The 24,688-nt window shown below is 35.3% G+C and overlaps 1 protein-coding gene across 2 annotated transcripts in view; it reads right to left on the minus strand.

Annotated features, from left to right (window-relative positions):
- Positions 1–9,548: 9,548 nt before the first annotated feature.
- The window catches only part of PHIP (PHIP subunit of CUL4-Ring ligase complex), a 142,974-nt gene continuing 127,834 nt past the window's right edge, over positions 9,549–24,688 (minus strand). For both annotated transcript variants that reach the window (XM_031012066.3, XM_031012068.3), the window contains exons 36-40: positions 21,277–21,429; positions 20,360–20,523; positions 19,650–19,909; positions 18,951–19,148; positions 9,549–15,001 (exon numbers count right to left, since the gene is read on the minus strand). In XM_031012066.3, coding sequence (XP_030867926.1) covers positions 14,364–15,001; positions 18,951–19,148; positions 19,650–19,909; positions 20,360–20,523; positions 21,277–21,429 — 1,413 coding nt within the window. In that variant the 3' untranslated portion in view covers positions 9,549–14,363. The remainder of the gene's footprint in view (positions 15,002–18,950; positions 19,149–19,649; positions 19,910–20,359; positions 20,524–21,276; positions 21,430–24,688) is intronic.

Below are 24,688 nucleotides of genomic sequence, written 5' to 3' on the forward strand. Positions count from 1 at the left end.
CATTACTGGGTATATATCCAAAAGAAAATCATTCTACTAAAAGACACAGGCACTTGTATGTTCATCACGGCACCATTTGTTTTAAATTTTTTATTTTAATTTTTCTGGGTACATGGTAGGTGTATATATTTATGGGATATATGAGATGTTTTGATACAGACTTGAAGTGTGTAATAATTGCATCATGTAAAATGGGGTATTCATCTCCCTAAGTATTTATCATTTGTGTCACAAATTATCCAAGTATACACTTTAAGGAATTTAAAAATGTACAATTATTATTGACTATAGTCACCCTGTTGTGCTATCAAATACTAGGTCTTATTCATTGTTTCAATTTTTTTTGTGCCCCTTAACCATCCCCACCTCCCCGACACCCTCCCACTACATTTCTCATCCTCTGACAACCATCCTCTACTCCCTATCTCCATGAATTCAACTGTTTTTATTTTTAGATCTGACAAATGAGTAAGAACATGTGATGTTTGTCTTTCTGTGCCTGGCTTATTTCCCTTAACATGATGACCTCAGTTCCATCTATGTTGTTGCAAATGACAGGATCTTATTCTTTTGTATGGCCAAATAGTACTCCATTGTGTATATGTACCACATTTTGTTATCCATTCATCTGTTGATGGACACTTAGGTTCCTTCCAAATCTTGGCTACTGTGAACAGTGCTACAATAAACATGGAAGTTCAGGTATCTCTTGGATATACTGATTTCCTTTCTTTTTTGGTGTATACCCAACAGTCGGATTGCTGGATCATATGGTAGCTCAATTTTTAGTTTTTTGAGGAACCTCCAAACTATTCTCCATAGTGGTTATACTAATTTACATTCCCACCAACAGTGTATGTGATTTCCTTTTCTCCACATCCTCGCCAACATTTGTTATTGCCTGTCTTTTGGATAAAAGGCATTTTAGCTGGGGTGAGATGATATCCCATCGTAGTTTTGATTTGCATTTCTCTGTTGACCAGTGATATTGAGCACCTTTTCATATGCCTTTTTGCCATTTGTATGTCTTCTGAGAAATGTCTATTCAAATCTTTTGCCCATTTTTAAATCGGATTATTGGATGTTTTTCCTATAAAGGTGTTTGAGCTCCTGGTTATTAATCCCTTGTCAGATGGGTAGTTTACAAATATGTTCTCCCATTCTGTGGGTTGTCTCTTCGCTTTGCTGATTGTTTCCTTTGCTGTGCAGTAGCTTTTTAACTTGATGTGATCCCATTTGTCCATTTTTGCTTTGGTTATCTGTGGTTGTGTGTTACTCAAGAAATTTTTGTTCAGAACAATGTCCTGGAAAGTTTCCCTAATGTTTTCTTGTAGTAGTTTCATAGTTTGAGGTCTTAGATTTAAGTCTTTAATGCATTTTGATTTGATTTTTGTATACAGTGAGAGATAGGGGCCTAGTTTCATTCTTCTGCATATGAATATCCAGTTTTCCAGGGACCATTTACTGAAAAGACTGTCTTTTCCCAACTGTATGTTCCTTGCACCTTTGTCAAAAATGAGTTCACTGTACGTGTGTGGATTTGTTTCTGGGTTCTATATTCTGTTCCATTGGTCTATGTGTGTCTGTTTTTATGCCAGTACCATGCTGTTTTGCTCACTATAGCTCTGTAGTATAATTTGGAGTCAGATAATGTGATTCTTCCAGTTTTGTTCCTTTTACTTACAATAGTTTTGGCTATTCTGGGTCTTTTCTGATGTTATATAAATGATAGGATTGTTTTTGCTATTTCTGTGAAGAATGTCATTGGTATTTTGATAGGGCTTGTTTTGAATCTGTAGATTCTTTGGGTAGTATGGACATTTTAACAATATTGATTCTTCTAATCTATGAACATGGAATCTTTCCATTTTTGTGTTCTTTTCAATATCTTTCACCAGTGTTTTATAGTTTTCATTATAGAGATCTTTCACTTCTTTGGTTAATTCCTAGGTATTTAATTTTGTTTGTGGTTATTATAAATGGGATTATTTGTTTGACTTCTTTTTCGGATTGTTCACTGTTGGCATATAGAAATGCTACTGATTTTTGTGTGTTGATTTTGTATCCTGCAACTTTACTGACTTTGCTTATCAGTTTTAATAGTTTTTGTGTGTGTGTGTGGAGTCTTCAGGTTTTTCAAATATAAGATGATATCGTCTGCAAACAAGAATAATTTGACTTATTCCTTTCCAATTTGGATGCCCTTTATTTCCTTTGCTTGTCTGATTGCTCTAGCCAGGACTTTCAGTACTATGTTGAATAGCAATGGTGACAGTGTCCTTGTTGTATTCCAGATCTTTAAGGAAAGGCTTTCAGTTTTTCCCCACTCAGTATGATACTAGCTGTGGGTCTCTAATATATGGTTTTTATTATGTTGAGGTATGTCCCTTCTATGTCCAGTTTCTTAAGCATTTTTATCATGAAGGGATGTTGAATTTTATCAAATGCTTTTTCAGCATCAATTGAAATGATCATATGGTTTCTGTTTGTTATTCTGTCCTGTATTATACTGATTGATTTGTATATGTTGACCTATCCTTCCATCCCAGGGACAAATTCCACTTGATCATAATGAATGATCGTTTTCACTTATCGCTGAATTCAATTTGCAAGTATTCGTTGAGGATTTTTGCATCAATATTCATCAGAGAAATTGACCTGCAGTTTTCTTGTTTTTGATGTGTTTTTGTCTGGTTTTGGTATTAGGGGAATACTGGCCTCATAGTATTCCCTTCTGCTGTATTTTTTGGAATAGTTTCAGTATGATTGGTGTTAGTTCTTCTTTAAATGTTTGGTAGAGTTCATCAGTGAAGCCATCAGGTGTCAGGCTTTTTTTACCGCGAGACTTTTTATTATGGCTTTGATCTCATTACTTGTTATTGGTCTGTTGAAGTTTTGGATTTCTTAATGATCAATCTTGGCAGGTTGTACATCACAGCACTATTAACCATAGCCAAGATATGGAATAAACCTAGGTGCCCATCAAAGGTGGGTTGGATAAATAAAATGTGGTACATACATAACATGGAATACTAAGCAGCCATAAGAAATGAAGTCATGTCATTTGCAGCAACATGGATGCACCCCAAGGCCACTGTCCTAAGTGAATTAATGCAGAAACAGAAAAGCCACATACCACATGTTCTCACTTATAAGTAGGAGCTAAACATTGGTTACTCATGGATATAAAGATGGAAACAATAGACACTGAAGACTAGTAGATGGGGGAAGGAAGGAGGGGGACAAGCATTGAAAAACTATGGGTACTATGCTTGGTACCTGGATTATAGGATCAATTGTATCCCAAACCTCCACAGTATACCTGGGTAACAAACTTGCTCATGTACCCTCTGAATCTAAAATGAAAATTGAAATTATATTTTTAAAATGGCTTTTTTCCCTGTATAAGTGTGGAATATAATATAAGCATACATTTAATTTGTTAAATGAACATTGGGTTTGCTTTCTCAAGAAGAGACAAGTTAGTCTGGAGTACCTAAACTTCTTATATTGGTCCACTGAACATATAAGCTAATATTACTTTTATATAATATTTGGAGTAGCTAAAAACATAAAACACATGTTCAAATAAATTGAATCATAATTCTGACACAGTTTTTTTTGTTTTCGTTTTTTAAGACAGGCTCTCCCTCTGTCACTCAGGCTGGAGTGCAGTGGCACTATCTCAGCTCACTGCAGCCTCAACCTCCTGGGCTCAAGCATTCCTCCTATGTGAGCCTCCCGAGTAGTTGGGACTAGAGGCATATACCACCATGCCCAGCTAATTTTTTGTAGAGACAGGGTTTCACCATAATGCCCAGGTTGGTCTTGAACTCTTGGGCTCAGAGTTCTTGGCCTCCCAGAGTGCTGAGATTACAGTTGTGCTCCACCATGCCCAGCCTTGACAAAGTTTTTTATAACAGTAATTGTTCTATAGCATGTCAGCTTGAACATAATTTCAAAGATCCTCAGGTATCTTAAAATTGAGTATATTTCAGTTATAAGCAACACTGAAATACTGCTATGAATAATTTTAAGTATATATACACTTGTTTCTTGTATTTGTACACTATGGAGTTGCTGTCTTCAAGTCATATTTTTAATAAAAGTGTTCATTTTTGCAAATTCAAGGTTTAAAAATTTTGCTATATATATTGAGATTTGCTGTTCTACAAAAATACTTGCATATTATAGTTTTAAATTACCATCCTTTCAGTTTTCTCTGTGAAACTTGTTATTTTCATTAAAATTTGTGATTAATATAGGTAGCTGACACTAAACTAAGAACAATAGTGAAATACAGAGAAACAGAGAAATACAACTGTGTGGCTGGGCACCGTGGCTCACACCTATAATCCCAGCACACTTTGAGAGGCCGAGGCGGGCGGATCACCTGAGGTCAGGAGTTTGAGACCAACCTGGCCAACATGGTGAAACGTTGTCTCTACTAAAAATACAAAAATTAGGTGGTTGAGGTGGTGAGCACTTGTAGTCCCAGTTCTTGGGAGGCTGAGGCACGAGAATCACTTGAACCAGGTAGGTGGAGGTGGCAGTGAGCCGAGATCGCACCACTGCACTCCAGCCTGGGCAACAGAGCGAGACTCTGTCAAAAACATAAATAAAAATAAAAAATAAAAATAAAATAAAAAAATAATTAACCAGAAAACCAACTATTATTCTCAGGTATGCAACATCCTATCTTAATCGAATGATTAATTTATCTCTGAAAGCCACTGATTCTGTTTTACCACTGAATTGGATCTTAAATTTAGAAAAAATGAGATAAAAATTTCAGGATGGGCTGGGCTTAGTGGTTCATGCATGTAATCTTAGCACTTTGGAAGGCCAAAGTAAGATTACTTTAGCCCAGGAGTTTGAGACCAGCATGGGAAACACAGTGAAATTCCTGTCTCTACAATCAATCAATCCATCAATCAATAAATGCCTGGTGAGGTGGTGTCTACCTGTAGTTGAAGCTACTCATGAGGCTAAGGCAGGAGGATTGCTTGAGCCCAGGGGTTCAAGGTTGCAGTGAGCTATGATTTGTGCCACTGCACTCCAGTCTGGGCAAGAGAGAGAGACCCTGTCTCAAAAAACAAGAAAAAGAAGTAGGGTATTTTACACTAAAATTATCTTGGAGATTTCTCATAGGTTCCTGGAAAATCACAAACTTTAGTACAGGTATACCTTGGAGATATTGTGAGTCTGGTTCTGGACCACCAAAATATAACAAATATTGCAATAAAGCGAGTCACACAAACTTTTTGTTTCCTGGTGCATATAAAATTATGTTTATACCATACTGTTAGTCTGTTACATGTGCAACAGAATTGTATCTTAAAAACAATGTACATATTTTAGTTTAAAAATACTTTATTGCTAGAAAATGCTAATGATCATCTGAGCTTTCAGAAAGTCAGAATCTTTTTCTGGTGGAGGGTCTCGCTCCAATGTTGATGCCTGCTGACTGATCAGGGTGGTGGCTGGGGTGGCTGTGTCAATTTCTTAAGATAACACTGAAGTATGCTGCATCCATTGGACTCTTCCTTTCGCAAAAGATTTCTTTGTAGCATGCAATGCTGTTTGATTGCATTTTACCCACAGTAGAACTTTCGAAATTGGAGTCAATCCTCTCAAACAGCTGCTGCTTTATTAACTAAGTTTATGTAGTATTTAAATTCTTTGTTGTCGTTTCAACAATGTTCACAGCATCTTCACCAAAAGTAGATTTAATCCCAAGAAACTTCGCTCATCCATAAGAAGCAACTCCTTAGCCATTCAAATTTTATCATGAGATTGCAGCAATTCAGTCACATCTTTAGGCTCCACTTTCCAATTCTAGTTCTCGAGCTATTTCCATGTCTGCAGTGACTTCCTCCACTGAATTCTTGAACCCTCAGAATCATCCATGAGGGTTGGAATCAACTTCCTCCAAATTTCAGTTAAAGTTGATATTTTGATCTCCAATGAATCACGAACGTTCTTAATGGCATCTAGAATGGTGAATTCTTTCCAGGTTTTCAATGTACTTTGACCAGATTCCTCAGAGGAATCTCTGAAAGCTATAGCCTTACAACATGTATTTCTTTTCTTTCTTTTTTTTTTTTTTTTTTTGAGATGGAGTTTTGCGGTTGTTGCCCAGGCTGGAGTGCAATGGTGCACTCTTGGCTCACTGCAACCTCCGCCTCCCAGGTTCAAGCAATTCTCCTGCCTCAGCCTCCTGAGTAGCTGGGATTACAGGCACACACCACTAAGCCTGGCTAATTTTTGTATTTTTAATAGAGACGGGGTTTCACCACGTTGGCCAGGCTGGTCTTGAACTCCTGACCTCAGGTGATCCACCCACCTTGGACTCCTAAAGTGCTGGGATTACAGGCGTGAGCCACTGTGCTTGGCCTACAACATGTATTTCTTAAATAACAAGACTTGAAAATCAAAATTACTCCTTGATCTGTGAGGTGCAGAACGGATGTTGTGTTAGCAGGTATGAAAGCAACACTAATCACCTTGTACATTGCCATCAGAGTTCTTGGGTGACCAGGTTGTCAATGAGCAGTAGTGTTTTCAAAGGTATCTTTTTTATTTTTTTATTTTTTTTCTGGAAAGCAGGTCTTAACAATGGACTTTAAATATTCAGTAAACCATGCTATAAACAGATGGGCTGTCATGCAGGCTTTGTTGTTCCATTGACAGAGCATGGTAGGGTAGATTTAATATAATTCTTAAGGGCCCTAGAATTTTTGGAATGGTAAAGAAGCACTGGCTTCATCTTAACACCAGCTGCATTAGCCCCCAATGAGAGCCTGTCCTTTGAAGCTAGGCATTGACTTCTCTCTAGCTATGAAAGTCCTAGATTGGTCCTTCTACCAATATAAGGATGTTTCATCTGCATTGAAAATTTGTATAGATTTTCATCAATGATATTAGCTAAATCATCTGGATAACTTGCTTCTTCATCAGCACCCCCTTGCACTTTTATTAGAGATGGCTTCTTTCCTTAAACATCATGAACCAGGCCAGACGCGATGGCTCACGCCTGTAATCCCAACACTTTGGGAGGCGGAGGCGGGCGGATCACGAGGTCAGGAGTTTCAGACCAGCCTGGCCACCATGGTGAACCCCTTCTCTTCTTAAAATACAAAAATTAGCCAGGCATGGTGGCAGGTGCCTGTAATCCCAGATACGCAGGAGGCTGAGGCAGGAGAATCGCTTGAACCCAGGAGGTGGAGGTTTCAGTGAGCTGAGATCGCACTTTTGCACTCCAGCCTGGGCAACAAGAGCAAAACTCTGTCTCAAACAAAAACAAAAACCAAAACCATCATGAACCAACCTCTGCTAGCTTCCAACTTTTTTTTTTTTTTTTGGCAGCTTTCTTGCCTCTCTCACCTTTACAGAATTGAAGAGCTTTAATGGCCTTCTCTGGATTAGGTTTTGGCTTCAGGGAATATTATGGCTGATTTGATCTTCTATCCAGACCACTGCACCTTTCTCCTTATCAGCCATAAGGTTGCTTTGCTTTCTTATCATTCATATGTTCACTGAAGTAGCATCCTTAACTTCCTTCAATGACTTTTCCTTTGCTTACACAACTTGGCTGTTTGGCACAATAGTTTCAGCTTTCAGCCTCTCTTGGCTTTTGACATGCCTTTTTCACTAAGCTTAATCATAGCTAGCTTTTGATGAAAGTGAGAGACTTGAGACTCTTCTATTCACTTGAACATTTAGAGGCCACGGTAGGGTAACTAATTGGTTTAATTTCAGTATTGGTGTGTCTGAGGGAATAGAAGTCTCAAAAAGAGGGAGAGGGGGGGAATGGCCTTTTATTGGAAGTCAGAACACACAGAACATGTATTAACTATCTTATATGGGTGTGGTTTGTGGCACCTCAAAACAATTACAGTGGTAACATAAATGACTACTGATCACAGATCACCATGGACAGATAGAGGTTTTAAAAGTTGGAAATATTGCAATTACCAAATGTGACACATGAAGTTATCACCTGCTGTTGGAAAAATGGTACTGACAGCCTTGCTGGATGCATGGTTACCAGTTATCTGCAAAGTGCAATAATGCAAAGCACAATAAAATAAAGTGTGCCTGTACTTCTTTTTATTAGTAAACATGTACTTTTAAAGCAATTCACAATTTATAGCAATACAATAGTGTGTTGCAAAAACATTAAAAGTCCTTCTGCTAAGGGTTCAGGAAACCTCACACAACAATCAGGTCATGGCCGCAAGACACAGCTTGTCTGGAAGCTACACATTAAATGATGTATTCTATTTAGGGACTAAATATAAAAGCCAAATTTGAGCCATGAATACAGAGGACAGTATACAAATGAGATTATCACCACTGGCTATTTGAACAGAATTAGACCTCACAGATAATTTAATCAACTTTTAAAACTTTACAGATGAGGAAAATGAAGCTCTGAGATACGACTTTGCTGGGGTTCCTCTACTTCCTGTCACGAATGAAGGTCAAATTCCCATTTCCCAACTCCAGGCCAGTTCATTACACTGTGCTGCCAGTATGTCTAACCAATTAGGTAGAAAGGTATTTCACTGAATGACTTCCACCATTCTTTTCCCAAAGACTAATCAGTAAGTGGTAAATGTGTTAAATTTACCACACATTGATTACAAACACGAAGTACTATATTGCAATGAACAGAGGTTTTGTGCTTTGGTCTTTAATCTTACTTCCGTTAAATACTGGGGAATCCTGGGTCATAAAATTGGTATTATTACAAAAGAGAAATAAGTAAAGAGTGGTTGCTGAAAGGTAATTTTTCTTGGCTGGTTCTTCTAAGTATATACTAGGTATTGTTATTAGCAGACTTCATAAAGAAAAGGTTATCAGGAATTTTTTTTACCTGCCTTCCTCAACTTAGAAATTTATTTTATACAAAATCATCTTAACAAAACATCTTACGGAGAAATTAACACAAAATTACAAATCACTCCATGTGCTTAATTTGAAATATTATGGCCTTATGTATTCATATCTAATGGTCTTCAAGCTAAAATTGGGATTCTTAGTCAATAAAAATGCATGCCAATCTGACAAAATTTCTAGGAAAACTGCAATAACCTTCTTTCCCTTTCATCATTCCTTTTTTCCCAGAAATTGCACATTTTTGAGAAAATATTTATGCAAAGTGTTCCACTGAAATGTATCTCTTACGAAAGTATCTGAATAGTGAAGTATTTATCACTCATCACAGTAACTTACTCACGGTAAGAAATCAATAAAATTGTTTTATTAAATGTACACATAAAAAGGCATATAAGTTTTTTGACCTTCAGTTGTTTTGGAATTAAATTACATTTCGGCACCCAAAAATCTTTTAACTGACAGTTTTCACACTTTGCAAAACACACAGGGCAATGGAAACTCTAATGAACCAGCATTTACATAATGGTATCTGCCATATGACCACTTTGGTAAGCGGCTTGTTAAGATTATGTACTAAGTGCTTTATGTGATGCCAAAAAAACTTTAAAAAGCAAATAATAAATCATGAGGCTCTACAAAATAGCTTAGAAAAACAAGTTTTCTATTTATTTAAAAATAAGTTTGTAGTTACTACATTGCAGGGACAGGTATTCTTACACATACATTCTAGTTTGTATAAAAGGATTCAAAGAATTATGCATCAAAACTAACATAGAAAGTGTCCACGTAACAGTAAAGAAAGGTCCAATCAGTATGTACAAAAAGAAAGGGCACTGCTATTCTGGTGTGAAACTGCTGTTTATAATATGATACTCCAGGTTCGGAAGGAAAAAAACAAACTTCAATAAAGCTAAATAATTTGTTTTAAAACTCTGTGTTACTTATTACATACAACAGATCTGCTTGTGTTTAAACATTGTTTTCTGTACAAAATAAGCATAATCTTAATTTGAAAATGTGTCAGTTTCAACTTTCACCCTCTAGGTCAGTTACTTTTTAAAAATTGAGCTACATTCTACACATGTCTAAATATCCTGTGACAGGATTTAAGTTTTCTAAAAGATCTTCAGTAAGACCCCTGTCTTCTTGCAGTTTTAATATGGTCCAAAAATGTAACTTTGTATTGTCTCATGTTATAGTCTATCATTGTGACTAATCAACACACACAATCTTAAAGTAACCAGCATGTGTGCATCTGCCTTATATGCATGTACTATATTCCATCTTGAACCTATTTTCTTGGCTCCTTGAATTGTAGAAACTCAGCCATGCACTAAGTATTTGGTCTGTGCCATAAGGTTAATTTCCTGATAATTTTTATCTGCATTAAAAAAGTATTTCAACACAGAGCTATCAAAACTAAAAATAATATCTATTTATAGCTCATATTTTCTACTCACTGTTCTACTGCAGTGTGTACAAGGTTTATCTCTGGAGCGCCAAAAGTGGTACTTACAGTCTTCTGACTCAATTTGACCTTTTCTTGGGTACTATACATAGTTCGTAATGACTTTTCATTTGGAGCAAACTTTGCTCAGTATAATTAACAAAAATAGTTTCTTAGTAAATGTCATATTAATTTTAGTTCAGATCACTTGGAAATTAGGGGAACTAAGGGAAACTGCAAGGGTAGAAGCAAAGAAAAGTGTATTTTTCAAATTTTAATGGGAAAATAAATTCTTGCCTAAGTGTAACAAAACCACTGCTCAACCTGTTATGTTAGAAATACTTTTTAGGTTAATAGGAGTAATCAGATGATAAAACTACTTCCCCTATTATGACTTTTAAAATCATGTAACTCCTGCATATAAGCAGAACACTTACAGCCCTTTAATCACTCAAGTATCTTGGTCCTTTCAACCTACTCAAAAATAAATTTCAGGTCACAAAAACATTCAGAATACATCCGTTTTCATTAGATAGAAAACTGAAAAAATTGCTTCTAGCTGACATTTGAGAGAGATATACAGTAGGTATATATGTATAAAATGGAATGTCAGAATTGAAGTAAACATTGTTAACTGGAGAAATTAATTTATATTACAAATCATATCTGAAAACATGTAAATGCTGCTAACATATAAGATAAAAATATTTGAATACATTTCTTAAAATGTCTGATTCATTTACTGCACTGCAGACGAGGGACAGTTCTAGATGTTAACATACATGCTGCACAAAGATATTTTCTCTGATTACTCTATCTTATGTAATTCATTTCCAAGTGATAACTAAATTTAGTCAATCCCAAGTCTCAGATGTTACCTAATCCAGCTCACAAATATTCCACATACTTATTTACTTGGATTGGAGGAAGACAGTTTTATAATAATGCCAGCAGTCTTTAAATTTGTAGTGAAGTTGTGCAATAAAAACAATTGAAATAAGGCCAAAAAATCTTTAGTTTATAATACATGCAGAAAATAGTCCAATGCCACTACAGCAGGTCACAAAGGATAAAATTTTAAAAAGCTATATATCTATTGCCCAGGGCTGTGAGTCTCTGATTAGACTAAATATTTAAACTAATGCTCCACTGAAACTTTTCATCTGGGACTTGAGAATGTTGGAGTTGAGGGGGAGAATACTAGGGTTGGGTACTTAGAAATACCTAAATTGGTTTACACTTTCCATGCATGTAACAGTTATATTTCTGAACTTTCAGTAAATTGGAGATGTTTTTATTGCTTACCTAAGACAACTGCCAACATTTCTTTCTGGCCTATTAACAGTACATACATAGTGTTACTGCCTCAAAGAGGATTATTTTCCCAAGTGGTAAAGAAAACAAAAATATGGTGATGACTTAAATTTCTTAATTCAACTTCTGTAATGCATAGAAGCTAAATTATAAAAATATAAAATCTAAATATATTGGTATTACTAATACATGTTTAAGTGTTTCGGTTACAAAGAATCTGATCCAAGTTACTGTGCTTTACTAAGAAACCAGTGTCTAATAATGTCCAAATAAGGTCATAAATATACAGTGTCTGTAGAACAGGAATAATACATTTACATGTTATAGGAAAGATGGTAAATACTCATTTCTTTGCTTGAGTTGGAATTAACACATACACTGTACTAGAGGTATATTCCACTCTAAGACTGTGTACGCTCTTCCTTTTTCTGTACACAACTTAAAACTGTACATTTTTTTTTACAAAAATTGATTTTATAGCCTATTTTTTTAACACAATGCAGATAACATCAGGAAATTACATATTTCAAATAGATTGCCTTCAAAAGCAACTAATTAATGACAAATTTCAAACATACACTATTATTTTCAAGAATGGTGTAACTGAAAGACTCATTTTTCTATACAATCAAGCCATCCATTTCTGCATTATGAAGAGTTTAACTACTGAATTTTAATTTTATAGTTAAATATATTTGTTAGAAAAAAATAAATATACAAAACACCTGAAAAATTTGAAATTATTTTTCAACTGCAAAATCTCAGCAATGCAGTCAAGATCTGGAAAATGGTTTACTTAATTTCACAGGAGAATTTCTGTACAAATTTAGTTACAAATGATCTAAAAAGCCCAAATGTATCACTTTTTCATTCTTCACGACAGTTAAATGACAGCTAATATTTATCCTTATCAGAAATAATTATGTAATGTATTTTGCCAAGGTTCAATTGCAGACTTTATTTTTCTACATCAGGGTCATGCTGATACATATTTTCCCCATCCTCACTTTTCAAAAATGTAGTATCTGAAAATTTTGATTACATTTTTGTACCATACCAGTCCTCAGAAAATACTACATTCTTTAAATTTTTAAAAAAATGGACAGTAATTTTTAAACAATAGAAATGGTAAGTATGTTGGGTTTTAAGGTATAAAATAACTAACTGTACCATAAACAAATAAATAACTGCTTTCCTTTTCCATAGCAGTACATATAGCAATACATTCTCCTAAGTCATATAGTTATCATTTACAATAGACAACTTAATTTTACTAATGATGCAAAAAATAATAGAATACAAGGCACAATCATTAAATGGAGTTTTTCTTTAGGGTGTATATTGACATACCAGCATGATAAGGATACCGTAAAAAGTGCAGAAAAAACACAATGTGCAATGAGACCACTGTATAAAACATGATTGCATAAAAAGTGATTTGGCCTATTTTAACCTTTAATAATTGAAAATAACCAATTTCCCCCTTAAAATTAAACTATAAAGTATGACATTTTAAAATTATTTTTATTCTACTGCTATCTAAAAAAATCCTGAAAAAAGAATTTATACCTGGGTAATAGTATATAAGTATGTGTTTGTATATATATTTAATTATACCCATTTATCAATATATACACATACACACACAGACACGTTTCTTTGTAAGTCATTTTAGGCTATTAGATATGTCTAAAGTTTAGAAATGACATTAATCCAGATCAACAAGTAAACATCAAATCCCATACCTTTTTTCCTGTATTTTCCTTGAATCCTTTAACCACTTAAACATTTCCTCTAGAACATCTCTGTCAAAGGACCCACCAGTGCATTATTTTCTATTAGTACCAAAAAAAGATATATCTCAGCATAACTCTTTAATAACTTGCTCTTTAGAATATATAGCCTTTCCAATATTGAAAAGTGTATGCTGTCCTGACAGTCAAAAACAGGCTTTCCACTGCACTGATTCTCAGTCTTTGGCACAATAAACAGAGATTGAGTGATATAAGAATCAAGGTCTGAAAAATTAGACAGTCAAATGTTTTCCAATGTGGATATGTTTCCCTTCATCAGTACATTTTCTCTTAAGTTTGGCAGAAATGGAATAAAGCAAAAGCCTCCTCTAGATACTTTGTAGATGAACATTCTATAATTAAAATTAAACTGTTTAGGGTATCAAATGGTGGAAATTTTATATTTATCTTTTAGAGGAAACATTTCTTAATTCACTGCTACTCTGTATAACATCTATCTTTTAGGGGCATGACTTGTATCAATAGAAATGTACCTCACTTGGTCAAAAATAATTCATTTTAACATGAAATGCTCTATCACTAGGAATATTATGCTCCTAAAGAGTGTAGCAGAACTGTCTTTTCTATAAATAAATCAGGAATTCATTATAGATCAATTTCTTTTGTTTCAAACAGTGAATGAAATGAATGTGAAAATGCATAACCTATCTAAGGGCAATAAATAGCAAACATTTAAAATATATATGTATATATTTATATATATATATATTCATTTAAAGAAGTGAAGTGTCTCGTAAGTTTTTTTTTTTTTTTGTTTTTTTTTGCAAATCAAATCATAACATTCCCTACTCCACCACAGCAGCAAGGAAGCAGAAGCCTTAGTTCTACTTATTCCTTAACTGTACCTGCTTTATAGATTTTGAAGTAAAATATTTTGGTACAAGTTACCAACCAATTAAATTAGCTTTTGCTTTTTCAGTCAACTTTCGGACTCGTCCTCTACTAGAAGTTCCAAAAGTTAAAGAGGTGTCTTCGAACAACAGCTGCCTTTGCTCCTCTTCAGAGTCATCCTCATTATAGAAAGCTGTCCTTCGACCTTGATTTCTAGTTCTCATGTGGGGTTCAGAGCCTTTGAGTTCTTCAAACTCTTCTTCCTCATCTATAGGATCATCTATCTTTTTTCGGTTACTTCTCCTTAACACTTTGACACTTGCAGGGACTAGGAGATCTGCATCTAGTTTTTGTGTCTTCATCTTCCTTTTGGGTTTCCTACCTCCACGATTCTTTTTCTGTAACAAATCTTCCTTTACATTATTAGTTTCAGAAAGAAAATTGCATGTTGAAGAAGGAAGTACTTCATCTCTGATGGGATGCACATTATTTTGCTCTAAATCTTCTGGCTTTGCATACTGTAGCTTTTTGGGCTTTCTACCCCTTTTCTTGTGTATAATTTCACCACTATTGGTATTAATTTCTACTTTAGGTTTCCTTCCAGGTCCCCTCTTCACAAGTTTTGATGGCTGTCCTCCATGGCCATTTACTTGAATGGTTCCTGGTACAAGAGCGTTGTTCTTACAATCTCCTAAAAGGGAACAACAGTACACTTAATATATGGAGTTTCTTTTTTTGTTTGACTCTCAAACTTGTCAGTAAGGCCCCATTGGTATACTTATATGTAATGACATAATCCAAATTATTTTATTAAAATGAGAAAAAAGAACCTAGAAAACACTAATAGTTCAATGATCTTATTTATTTTCTAATTAAAAGAGACAGATTCTTAACGATCTCATGAGGGACGTAAAGCTCATAGAAAATAAGTAACTTATCTAAGTTAACATTGTGATTGATTATAAAGCTGGGATGACTAAAGGTTTCTTATTCCTAACTTAGAAATAAGTTACTCTTGGTCAAAAACTTTGTTCTTAGAACTGTTTAAAGAGGATTTAAAAACAACTAAATGGCAGTTTTCACAGGCTTTGAAAAGTCCTATCTCCTTGTGTAATAAATGGCAAATAACTATAATCCTAGGAAATACTGATTATATATATATCAATCAAAATCACTATGTGTGCCACCATTATCATGATTAAGATCCCACTGTAACAAACTCCATGATAAAAGGCCATTATGCTTCATAAAACAGGAGAGAAAATGCTGGCAATCAAATTCTAAACCTGAAGGATCTGGAGATGATGAATTACCTTTCTGTTGTAGAAAAAAATGCTATAACTTAGATAAAGGAAAAATATGCCACAGGAACTACCAGTAACTAACTCTGTTTCCCTCCAAATTTCCGACATGTTTTTATTTGATATGGTAGGTGATTTGCAATGCTCTATTTTTGAGGAAATTCATAGATGGAAACTGCTTTTAAAGAGAATACATCTTAATAACAGCATTTTTGGTCACAGGTTGGAACTGTACTTTGTAAATAAGAAAATCATGGTTGGTCGGGTGCAGTGGCTCACGATTATAATCCCAGCACTCTGGGAGGCCAAAGTGGGCGGATCACCTGAGGTCAGGAGTTCGAGACCAGCCTGGCCAACATGGCGAAACCCCGTCTCTACTAAAAGTACAAAAAGTAGCTGGGTGTGGTGGTGGGTGCCTGTAATCCCAGCTACTCAGGGGGCTGAGGCAGGAGAATCCTTTGAACCCAGGAGGCGGAGGTTGCAGTGAGCTGAGATCACGCCACTGCACTCCAGCCTGGGCGACAAGAGGGAGACTCCATCTCCAAAACAAAACATGGTTAAGAGACTTACCAAAGGTCAGAGCCAAGTACAGACAGAAAATGCAAAGCTTTTAATTCCTGACCCCCATAGTGAAATGACTCTCTTTAGATTAGTGGTTGGGAAAAAATGTGGGTGTGGACATAAAGTAGTTAAGTATTTCCTATGGAGCAACTGACATTTAAACTGCCTGGGGATTCTGTCAATCTCTTTTGTTTTACATTATGACTACAAGGGTTCTAAATATCCAGCACATGTACCTACTACAGAAGATAGGCTTTAAGGACTACATGAATCCCTTGAAATGGTCCCAAATTTTGTATGGATATGTTTATGTACATTTTTCTGAGACAGGGACTATAGGACTCATCAACTTTATAAAGCAATATATAATGTAAAAAGGTTAAGAATGAATGCAGCTTTCTTAAAAAGGAATTCAGAAGATTTTTTAAAAAGTTTAAAAACCACTGATATTGAACCGTGTTGTCCTGGGCACATGAAAAGTTATGCAGCTTAGGAACTAAATTTTTATTTAAATTTCAATTTAAATACTAAAGCAGTATATATTTTAAAATACTGATTAAATACTGAAATAACATTTTGGATATAATGGGATAAATAAAATATTATTAAAATTAACTTTACCTGTTTTTACTGAACATGGTGAGTACAAAATTTAAAATTACATATATGGCTTGTATTATATTCCACTAGATAACACTGCTTGATTCTAAATAGTTAATTTAGGTGTCATTATTTATAATAAAACACTGTTAATGTTAACTAATAGATAATGGTATTTCTATACAGTACCAGTACTCGAGTTATTTGTAATACTCAAAAATTAAAAATCAAATGGGTTATGATACCAGACCTCCGCTATCATAACGCTAGAACCAATTCATCATATATATTTGATTTCTCTAGGATTCATGATAAAAAGAAGCAAGGCCAATATACTATTCAAACTCTAAATTCAGTTCAGAAAGGGGGCAGATTATTAAAAATGTGAAACACTCATATGCAAAGCATTTTGGTTATTTATTCAAACACTTATTATCTTCTGTATAATGGGCATTAAAAATGAGTAAACACATTAAGCTCAGATTCTTTGGAGATATAGACATGTGAAAATGAATAATATGATCAACATTATAAGTACCACCAAAGGTAATGAACAGGGTTTTCTGGGACATAAAGATGGAAGTGCTTGGCTGGGCGTGGTGGCTCACATCTGAAATCACAATACTTTGGGAGGCCGAGTGGGGTGGATCACCAGAGGCCAGAAGTTTGAGACCAGCCTTGTCAAAATGGTGAAATCCTGTCTATATCAAAAATACAAAATTAGCCGGGTGTGATGGCGCGCACCTATAATTCCAGCTACTTGGGAGGCTGAGGCAGAAGAATTGCTTGAACCGGCAAGGCAGAGGTTGCAGTGAATGGAAATCAGGCCATGGCACTTCAGCCTGGGTGACAGAGCAAGATCCTGTCTTTTTAAAAAAAAAAAAAAAAAAAAAGGAAGTGCTTGATTCTATCTAAAGAAGCCAGGAGAAGACTTCCTAAAGACGACGATATTTTAAGTGAGACGTGAAAGGCAACAGACAATTAAACTAGGAGGGAAAAAAAGACATTCCCCCAAAAGGAGAAAAGAACAAAGACTCAGGAACTTCTAAGTGTTTAGGATGACTGGGATACAAAAGAGAGAAAGAAGGTAAAAGAACCTGGAATGTTAGGCAAGAGCCAAGTAATAAAGAGTCTTGTGTAACAGGCAAAAAATTTAAAATGTTTCCATATATGATTTGAAGGCAAGGAAGTGTTTTCTCTGTGTGTACGTACACACATCCACATGTGCTAGAGAGAAATAAAAAGATCGCTTTGGCTGCAATATGGGAGATGGACTGGTTAAGAAAGAGTTGAGAACTGAGGCAGGAAGACCAGTTAGGAAACTAGGAAAATAGTCCAAGCAAGAAATTATGTAGGCCTTGAAATAATGTCATGGAGGTGAGAATGGAGAGGAGAGAATAGATTTAAGAGATGCTATGGAGGGAGAAACAACAAAAACAAAAAGCTGTTGAACAGATTCAGTTGCTGAAGAGAAGGCTAGGATGACTCCCTGATTTTAAGTTTACACGGGTAGATCCCAATGCCATTAACGAAAGTAAGATTTCAGTAGAGAAATTAAATTTTGAGAGAGGTTTCTGAAGACAACAATGAAGAAATGTCTTAGACACACTTTGAAAGTCATGATGCAAAATGCTTATTATTGGGCTGTCTGCTGCCAAGAAGCCATATTATTTTAACATGTCACATGGCATATTTTATTATTTACCTTCTTCATCTTTCAAACATAAAGACTTTACAATAAAAACCTGGAGGTGAAAGAACTTGAAGTGTAACAGTAAGGTGTCAAAAGTTGTAATCTACAGCTGTAGACAACCCCATTGAATTATTATTTAGTAAAAGTCAGTCTAGAAAAATAAGTAGTTTTGTGATCCAATAATTACTTAAACATTTTTCTAGAAAAGTGAAGAATGCTACATTGGGTTAACTATACCCTATTTAATTTAAACTTTGAAGATTTATTTCTTTTTTTTTTTTTCTTTTGAGACAGGGTCTCATTCTGTTTACCAGGATGGAGTGCAGTGGCACAATAATAGCTCATTGCAGTAAATTTATCAACTAATACAGATGTGTGACTTTTAAGTGGGCAACCTGAAAAGTGGATATAAATGCTGATTCCAACAAAAGCATTATTTATAATAAGGATCTACTGTATCTTGAAAGATACAAGTAATACCTTACCTTGCTCAATGACAGCTGATGACTTTGAAAGAGTGGACGCCTTTGGGAGTACAGATGACTTCATTTTACGTTTGACTGGCTTTTCCTTTTCCATGTTTTCTTTTGCAGAATTATTCCTAGTGCCATGACTAAAACTGGATTGACCAGGACTGGAAAGAGTATTCAAAGCTTTGGAATGTTTCACAGAATTCTCTAGTACTAAAACATACAAACAAAAAGTTAAAAATTAAGAGCTATTGAACCTAAAGATAAGAAAAAAGGTTAACCTGAATTATTTGAATTAGCCGAGACAACAAAACCTGAAGGATGCTTAAAGCTTTCTTAGGAAAGCTACTTTCTAATAGGAAAAAGGCGTATCCAACTAGAAACTCTTACTAGTTTCAGCCCTTTTAGAAGCTGTTCCATCATTTCAAAATTTCGAAGGCAAGTCTTGGCAAATTGCTAGCTAGTGTGGGTACTGTGATTTAAATTCAGGTAGTTTAGATCAGAGTTGCCATTTTTAAGCATTAGTCTATAATGACCTAAACCTCAATTTAATTCTTATTAAAAACTTTTTTTTAAAATAGGAAATTAATAAAGAAGGCAAAAACAACACTGTCTGCTAGGAATTACTAAAACTCAGTATATTGCATTTGGCAAAGTAAAAGCTTAAATTAAGAAAATCATCATATACATTTCAATTTAGAAAGTGAGTCTTACTTGTTTTCCCTGGTATTGCAGATGCATTAGCTTTTGTAATAAAAGTCTTTGCAGCTGAAGAAGTAGATGGTTGCTCAGTGACAACTGGATCTACAACCACTCGGTTGCTTCTGGTTCGAACCACAGAACTAGATTCTGTTTTACCGTTCATCTGAGCAGCATTGTGTCTTGGCGGTATTGATCGTGTAGGTGTAGAGAATGCAGAGGTAGAGCTTTCTGATTTTAGCTGGGGTTTTAAGATCCTTTTTTTCCTTTCAGGGCTGTAAATAAAATAGTATTGTCAGTCACTCTTATAGCTCTATGTGAACGAATAAAACAGTTTATAATATTTTTGGATTCAATATTTGTACTATTATGAAATATGTTAAAATATGAGATTTGTAGTGGATTTCATATGATTGTGAGCCTTTGAAAGTGAATATTTAGTGAAGGATCGCTGTAAATGCTAAAGTTATATGACGGAAAGCATGATGCCATCACTATCCTAAAAATGCTGTTTTACTGTATAGATTTAGCAGTTTGAATTTAAGCACTTACACTAGTATAGCTTTAGTTAAAAGATTAAAAATCCTCCACATCATAGGAACTTGCATGTCAAATTATCATTCTGCAATATAGGGAATAGTAAAGGAAGTATTAAAAAACACCAAGTTCTATCATTTAGATGAAAGTTATAGATCAGCTAGTGGTATTTAAAAGAAATTAAATACCTTGATGCAGCACTACTGGAAACAGAGCTGCTTCTGTTTCTTTTCTTCCTCCTTTTGGTTATGGTATTTCTTTTATGAAAACGAAGAGCAGATTTATAATCTGATAAAACTGAACTAATGTGTTCTTCAAAGAAAGCAGACAGGCGCAAACTCATGCTGTAAATCTGTGAGGGAAAAAAAAAAGTGTTCAACCATTCCAAGGAAGAAAATACCTTTGTTCAGTAAATACTGTAATGTAAATATTTTTCCAGTAAAAACTATTTAGAATTTAATTATTGTTTTTACATCCCTTTTTCCTAATCTTTAGATGAAAAGGTAAACTGAAGCATTTTAACAATTATGTATTTTTGTGTTTAGAACAGAAATCTTCCAAGTTTTGAGATTCTTAAAGAAAAGTCCGACTCTAAATTTAAATGGCTCATACAGACAAAACTTATTGTCAACTTTATTACACTGAAACTATCCCAAAGGTTTGAACCTGTTTTCTATCTAGGACTAGCATCTATTCTTTCTCATTTCGTTGCTATATAGCACTCCTTTGTGATGTCATGTCTGGTCAGAGTGTTAAATTATATTTATATTTTTACTTATTTGTAAAAATCTTCGCAAAAATGCTCCACAAGGCAGATAATAGCTAGAAAACTCAAGGCCAGATAGCTCTGGTGCATATCAGGACAATTTGCATCAACCACACTACTTCAAGAAAAGTAACCATTCCCAGACATCAAAGATAACATCAATGTTATTTCATACAAGGAGCTGAGTAGAAAGGTATAATTTCTTTTTCCAGTAGGACAACATTAAGAATGTAACAGAAAGTTAACTTTGACCTAAATTTTAAGTAAAGGAACATTTAGTCATTTAACACACTCCTCTAACTTAATCTAGTCATAAAAGAAAATAATGTAATTATATACCCTTGATCTTTTGCTTGGTGTATATGCTTTGGAATTACTGAAAATAAGTCTGACATCTTTACATAACTCCATTGGTGACTCATAATTCCCAGCCTCTAAAGTTTCTCTAACGGTAGCAAAATCCATTGGAGTGTCAATGATGTCTCTGTAGTCCTAGGAGAGGGAAAACAGGTGGTGTTATGATTATTACTACACAAAGCATCACTTCTCAGCACAGGGATTCGCACAGGATTTTTATGATGACTGCAAGTCCTAGAACTCTTAATAATCACTCCTGTTCCCCTTATCAAGAGTCCCTTTTTTCTAATAATTCTTATTTATTTCATACTCCCCCCTTATACTGCAATCAACAGTAATTTTCTTATTCAAGAACACAGAAGTTATTAATTTTTCACTGGAGACTTGGGAGATGGAGTTGTATTGGAAAAGGGAAAGTAAAAGAGTAAGGAAAAAGCCCAGCTCTACAACTGAAAGTTTGAAAGAAAAACTCAAAACTTTATACTACTTATAAATTCTAAAGGTCTGACTCATTAAAACACAACTGTAACTTTAAGGAAATAAAAACAATGGAAGTATGCCAGCATCCCATTTATGCAGACACGTAAGTTCTAGTAATCTCAACTTCAGTACTAAAATTGGGAGTTTTGCTTTGCAGTAATAAAGAATTATGAATGTAAATAGTTGTCACAAAGTCTATGCATGTCACCTGAGATGTCTACCTAGTCAATAGAGTATAAAATTAGGTAACAGATTGGAACCAATAAAAACACACACGTGAAACAGGAAGAACAACAGAAAATTATCATAATATGGTATATAATTCTAAAATTATCAGAATATGCTATTTTTTTTAGCAGGGACAAAGAGTATTGTACCCCCCTTTTTTGGGAGACACAGTCTTGCTGCTGCCCAGGTTAGAGTGCAGTTGGTGCCATCAAAGCTCACTGCATCCTTGGCCTCCCAGACTCAAGCAACCTTCCCACCTCAGCCTCTCAAGTAGCGGGGACTACAGGCAGGCGCTACCACACCCAGCTATATTTTATAATTTTTGTAGAGACGGGGTCTTAGCATGTTGCTGAGACTGGTCTCAAACTCCTGGGCTTAAATGACCTGCCCGTCTTGGCCTCCCAAAGTGCTGGGATTATAGGCATTAGCCACACCTGGCCTGCAGCTTTTCAACAGTCCCTCAGTAGGCGACTATATTTTTTGAAGTGTAACAACTTGACTTTGCACCATCAAGTTTAAATTATGATCAAATACATCTGACCATGAAGAAGGTGTCCTATAAGGTAGGATTACTGCATTTACAAATTTTTATTTCTTCCTTTCCAATAGTTATGCCTTTTATTTCCTTTTCTTGCCTTATTGCATTGGCTAGAATTTCCAGTACTACACTGAATAGCAGTGGTGAGAGTGAACATTTTTCAGTCATTCCTAATTCTTAGGGGGAAAGCACTCAGTCTGTCACCAGTAAACATGATATTAGCTGTAGATGTACTTTTTATAGATGTACTTTATCAAGTTGTGGAAGTTTTCCTTTATTCCCAGTTTTCTTAGGGGTTTTATAATGAATTAATGTCTCATTTCTTCAGATTCTGCATGTCTATTTGCCATCTATTCACAGGGCCAATGATGATCTGGTACCTGAGGGGCCTTACAGACCTGGGAAAAGATTGCCCCTTCCTGGGCAGTCTTAGTGAGGGGTTCCACTGAGAACATGTCTTTCATATACATACCAATGAATCCCAAGTATAAAGCCACAATCAGCTCCTTTTCTCACTCTCACACACTAAGCCAGTATTTCCCTGTTTTAAATCATCTCAGGGCTGGGACCAGACAACTAGATACCTGTGTCCCAGAGCCCACTGGAATTATTCAAACTAGCCAATAATAAGCTGTTAACTGTGACCTGCCTTGCATTTCCTGCAGAAACCCCAATAAAGGATTTCTAAGCTTTTCCCTGGTTTTGGTCTCTCCTACCCAACCAAAACCTAGCACTTCCCCTGTGGCCCTGTGTGGCATGTGGTAAGCCCCTACTTTTCTGGGACTCTTTTTTACTTTTTTGTTGTTGTTGTTAATGAGATAGGGTCTCACTCTATTGCCAGGCTAGAGTGCAGTGGTATCATCTTGGCTCACTGCAATGTCTACCTCCCAGGCTCAAGCAATCCTCCCACCTCAGCCTCATTAGTAGCTTGAACTATAGGTGCACGCCACTGCACCCGGTTGATTTTTGTATTTTTTGTAAAGACAGGGTTTTGCCATATTGCTCAGACTGGTCTCAAACTCCTGAGCTCAAGTGATCCACCTACCTTGGCCTCCCAAAGTGCTGGGATTACAGGTGTGAGCCATCATGCTTGGCCTGGGATTCGGGTATAATAAACTTTTTCCTTCCAAGCCTTGTTTTCATTTCCTCCTGTGACCGCACTGACTTTACCATAACCAAAATACACATTCACAGAACAAATGGATGTGAAATTTTATCAAATGTTCTTTCTGGATTACTTGATATAATCATGAGATTTTTCTTCATTAGCCTATTAATATGATGGATTACATTGATTGGTTTTTGAATACTGAACCATCCTTGTATCTCTGGAATACACTTGGTCATGGTATAAAATCATTTTTTAATATATTCCTGAATTCTATTTGCTGTTATTTGGTTAAAGCTTTTTCTTCTTTTCTACTGTTATTGTCTGGTTTTGAGATCAGGGGAACACTGGCCTTCATAGAGTGAGTTGGGAATTTTGAGTTTTTCTATCTTCTGGAAGAGATTGTGTAGAATTTGTGTTAATTCTTTAAATGTTTGGTTGAATTCTCCAGTGAAGCCATCCAGGACTAGACATTTGTTTTTTGAAAACTTATAATCACAAATTAAATTTCCTTAATAGGGTTACTGAGTTATCTGCTTCATACTGGGTGAGTTGTGGTAGTTTATACTTTGAATATCGGTCTATTTCATGTAAGTTATCAAATTTATATATGTAGAATTCTTTGTAGTATTATTTATTTTTACTTTATTATCCTTCTGGTATTTGCAGGGTCTACAGTGATATGCTCTATATCATCTCTGATATTAACAATCTGTCTTCTCTCTTTATAAGCTTTGTAAATCTTAACAGAGGCTTGTCAATTTTGTTGATCTTCTCAAAGAACCCAGATTTCAGTTTCATAGATTTTCTTTATTGTTTTTCTTTTTTGAGTTTCACTGATTTCAGCTCTTTATTATTTCCTTTTGTTGGCTTACTTTTGGGTGATTTTACTCTTCTTTCTCTAGGTTCTTGAGGAGTGAGCTTCGATTACTGATTTGAAACTTCTCCTTTTCTGCTGTACTCTTTAGTACATATCTGCTGACCTTCCCTCCACTATTGTCCTGTGTCCCTGCCAAATCCCCCTCTGCAGGAAACACCCA

This window comes from Gorilla gorilla, chromosome 5, assembly GCF_029281585.2.
Source record: "Gorilla gorilla gorilla isolate KB3781 chromosome 5, NHGRI_mGorGor1-v2.1_pri, whole genome shotgun sequence".
Lineage (NCBI taxonomy): Eukaryota > Metazoa > Chordata > Mammalia > Primates > Hominidae > Gorilla > Gorilla gorilla.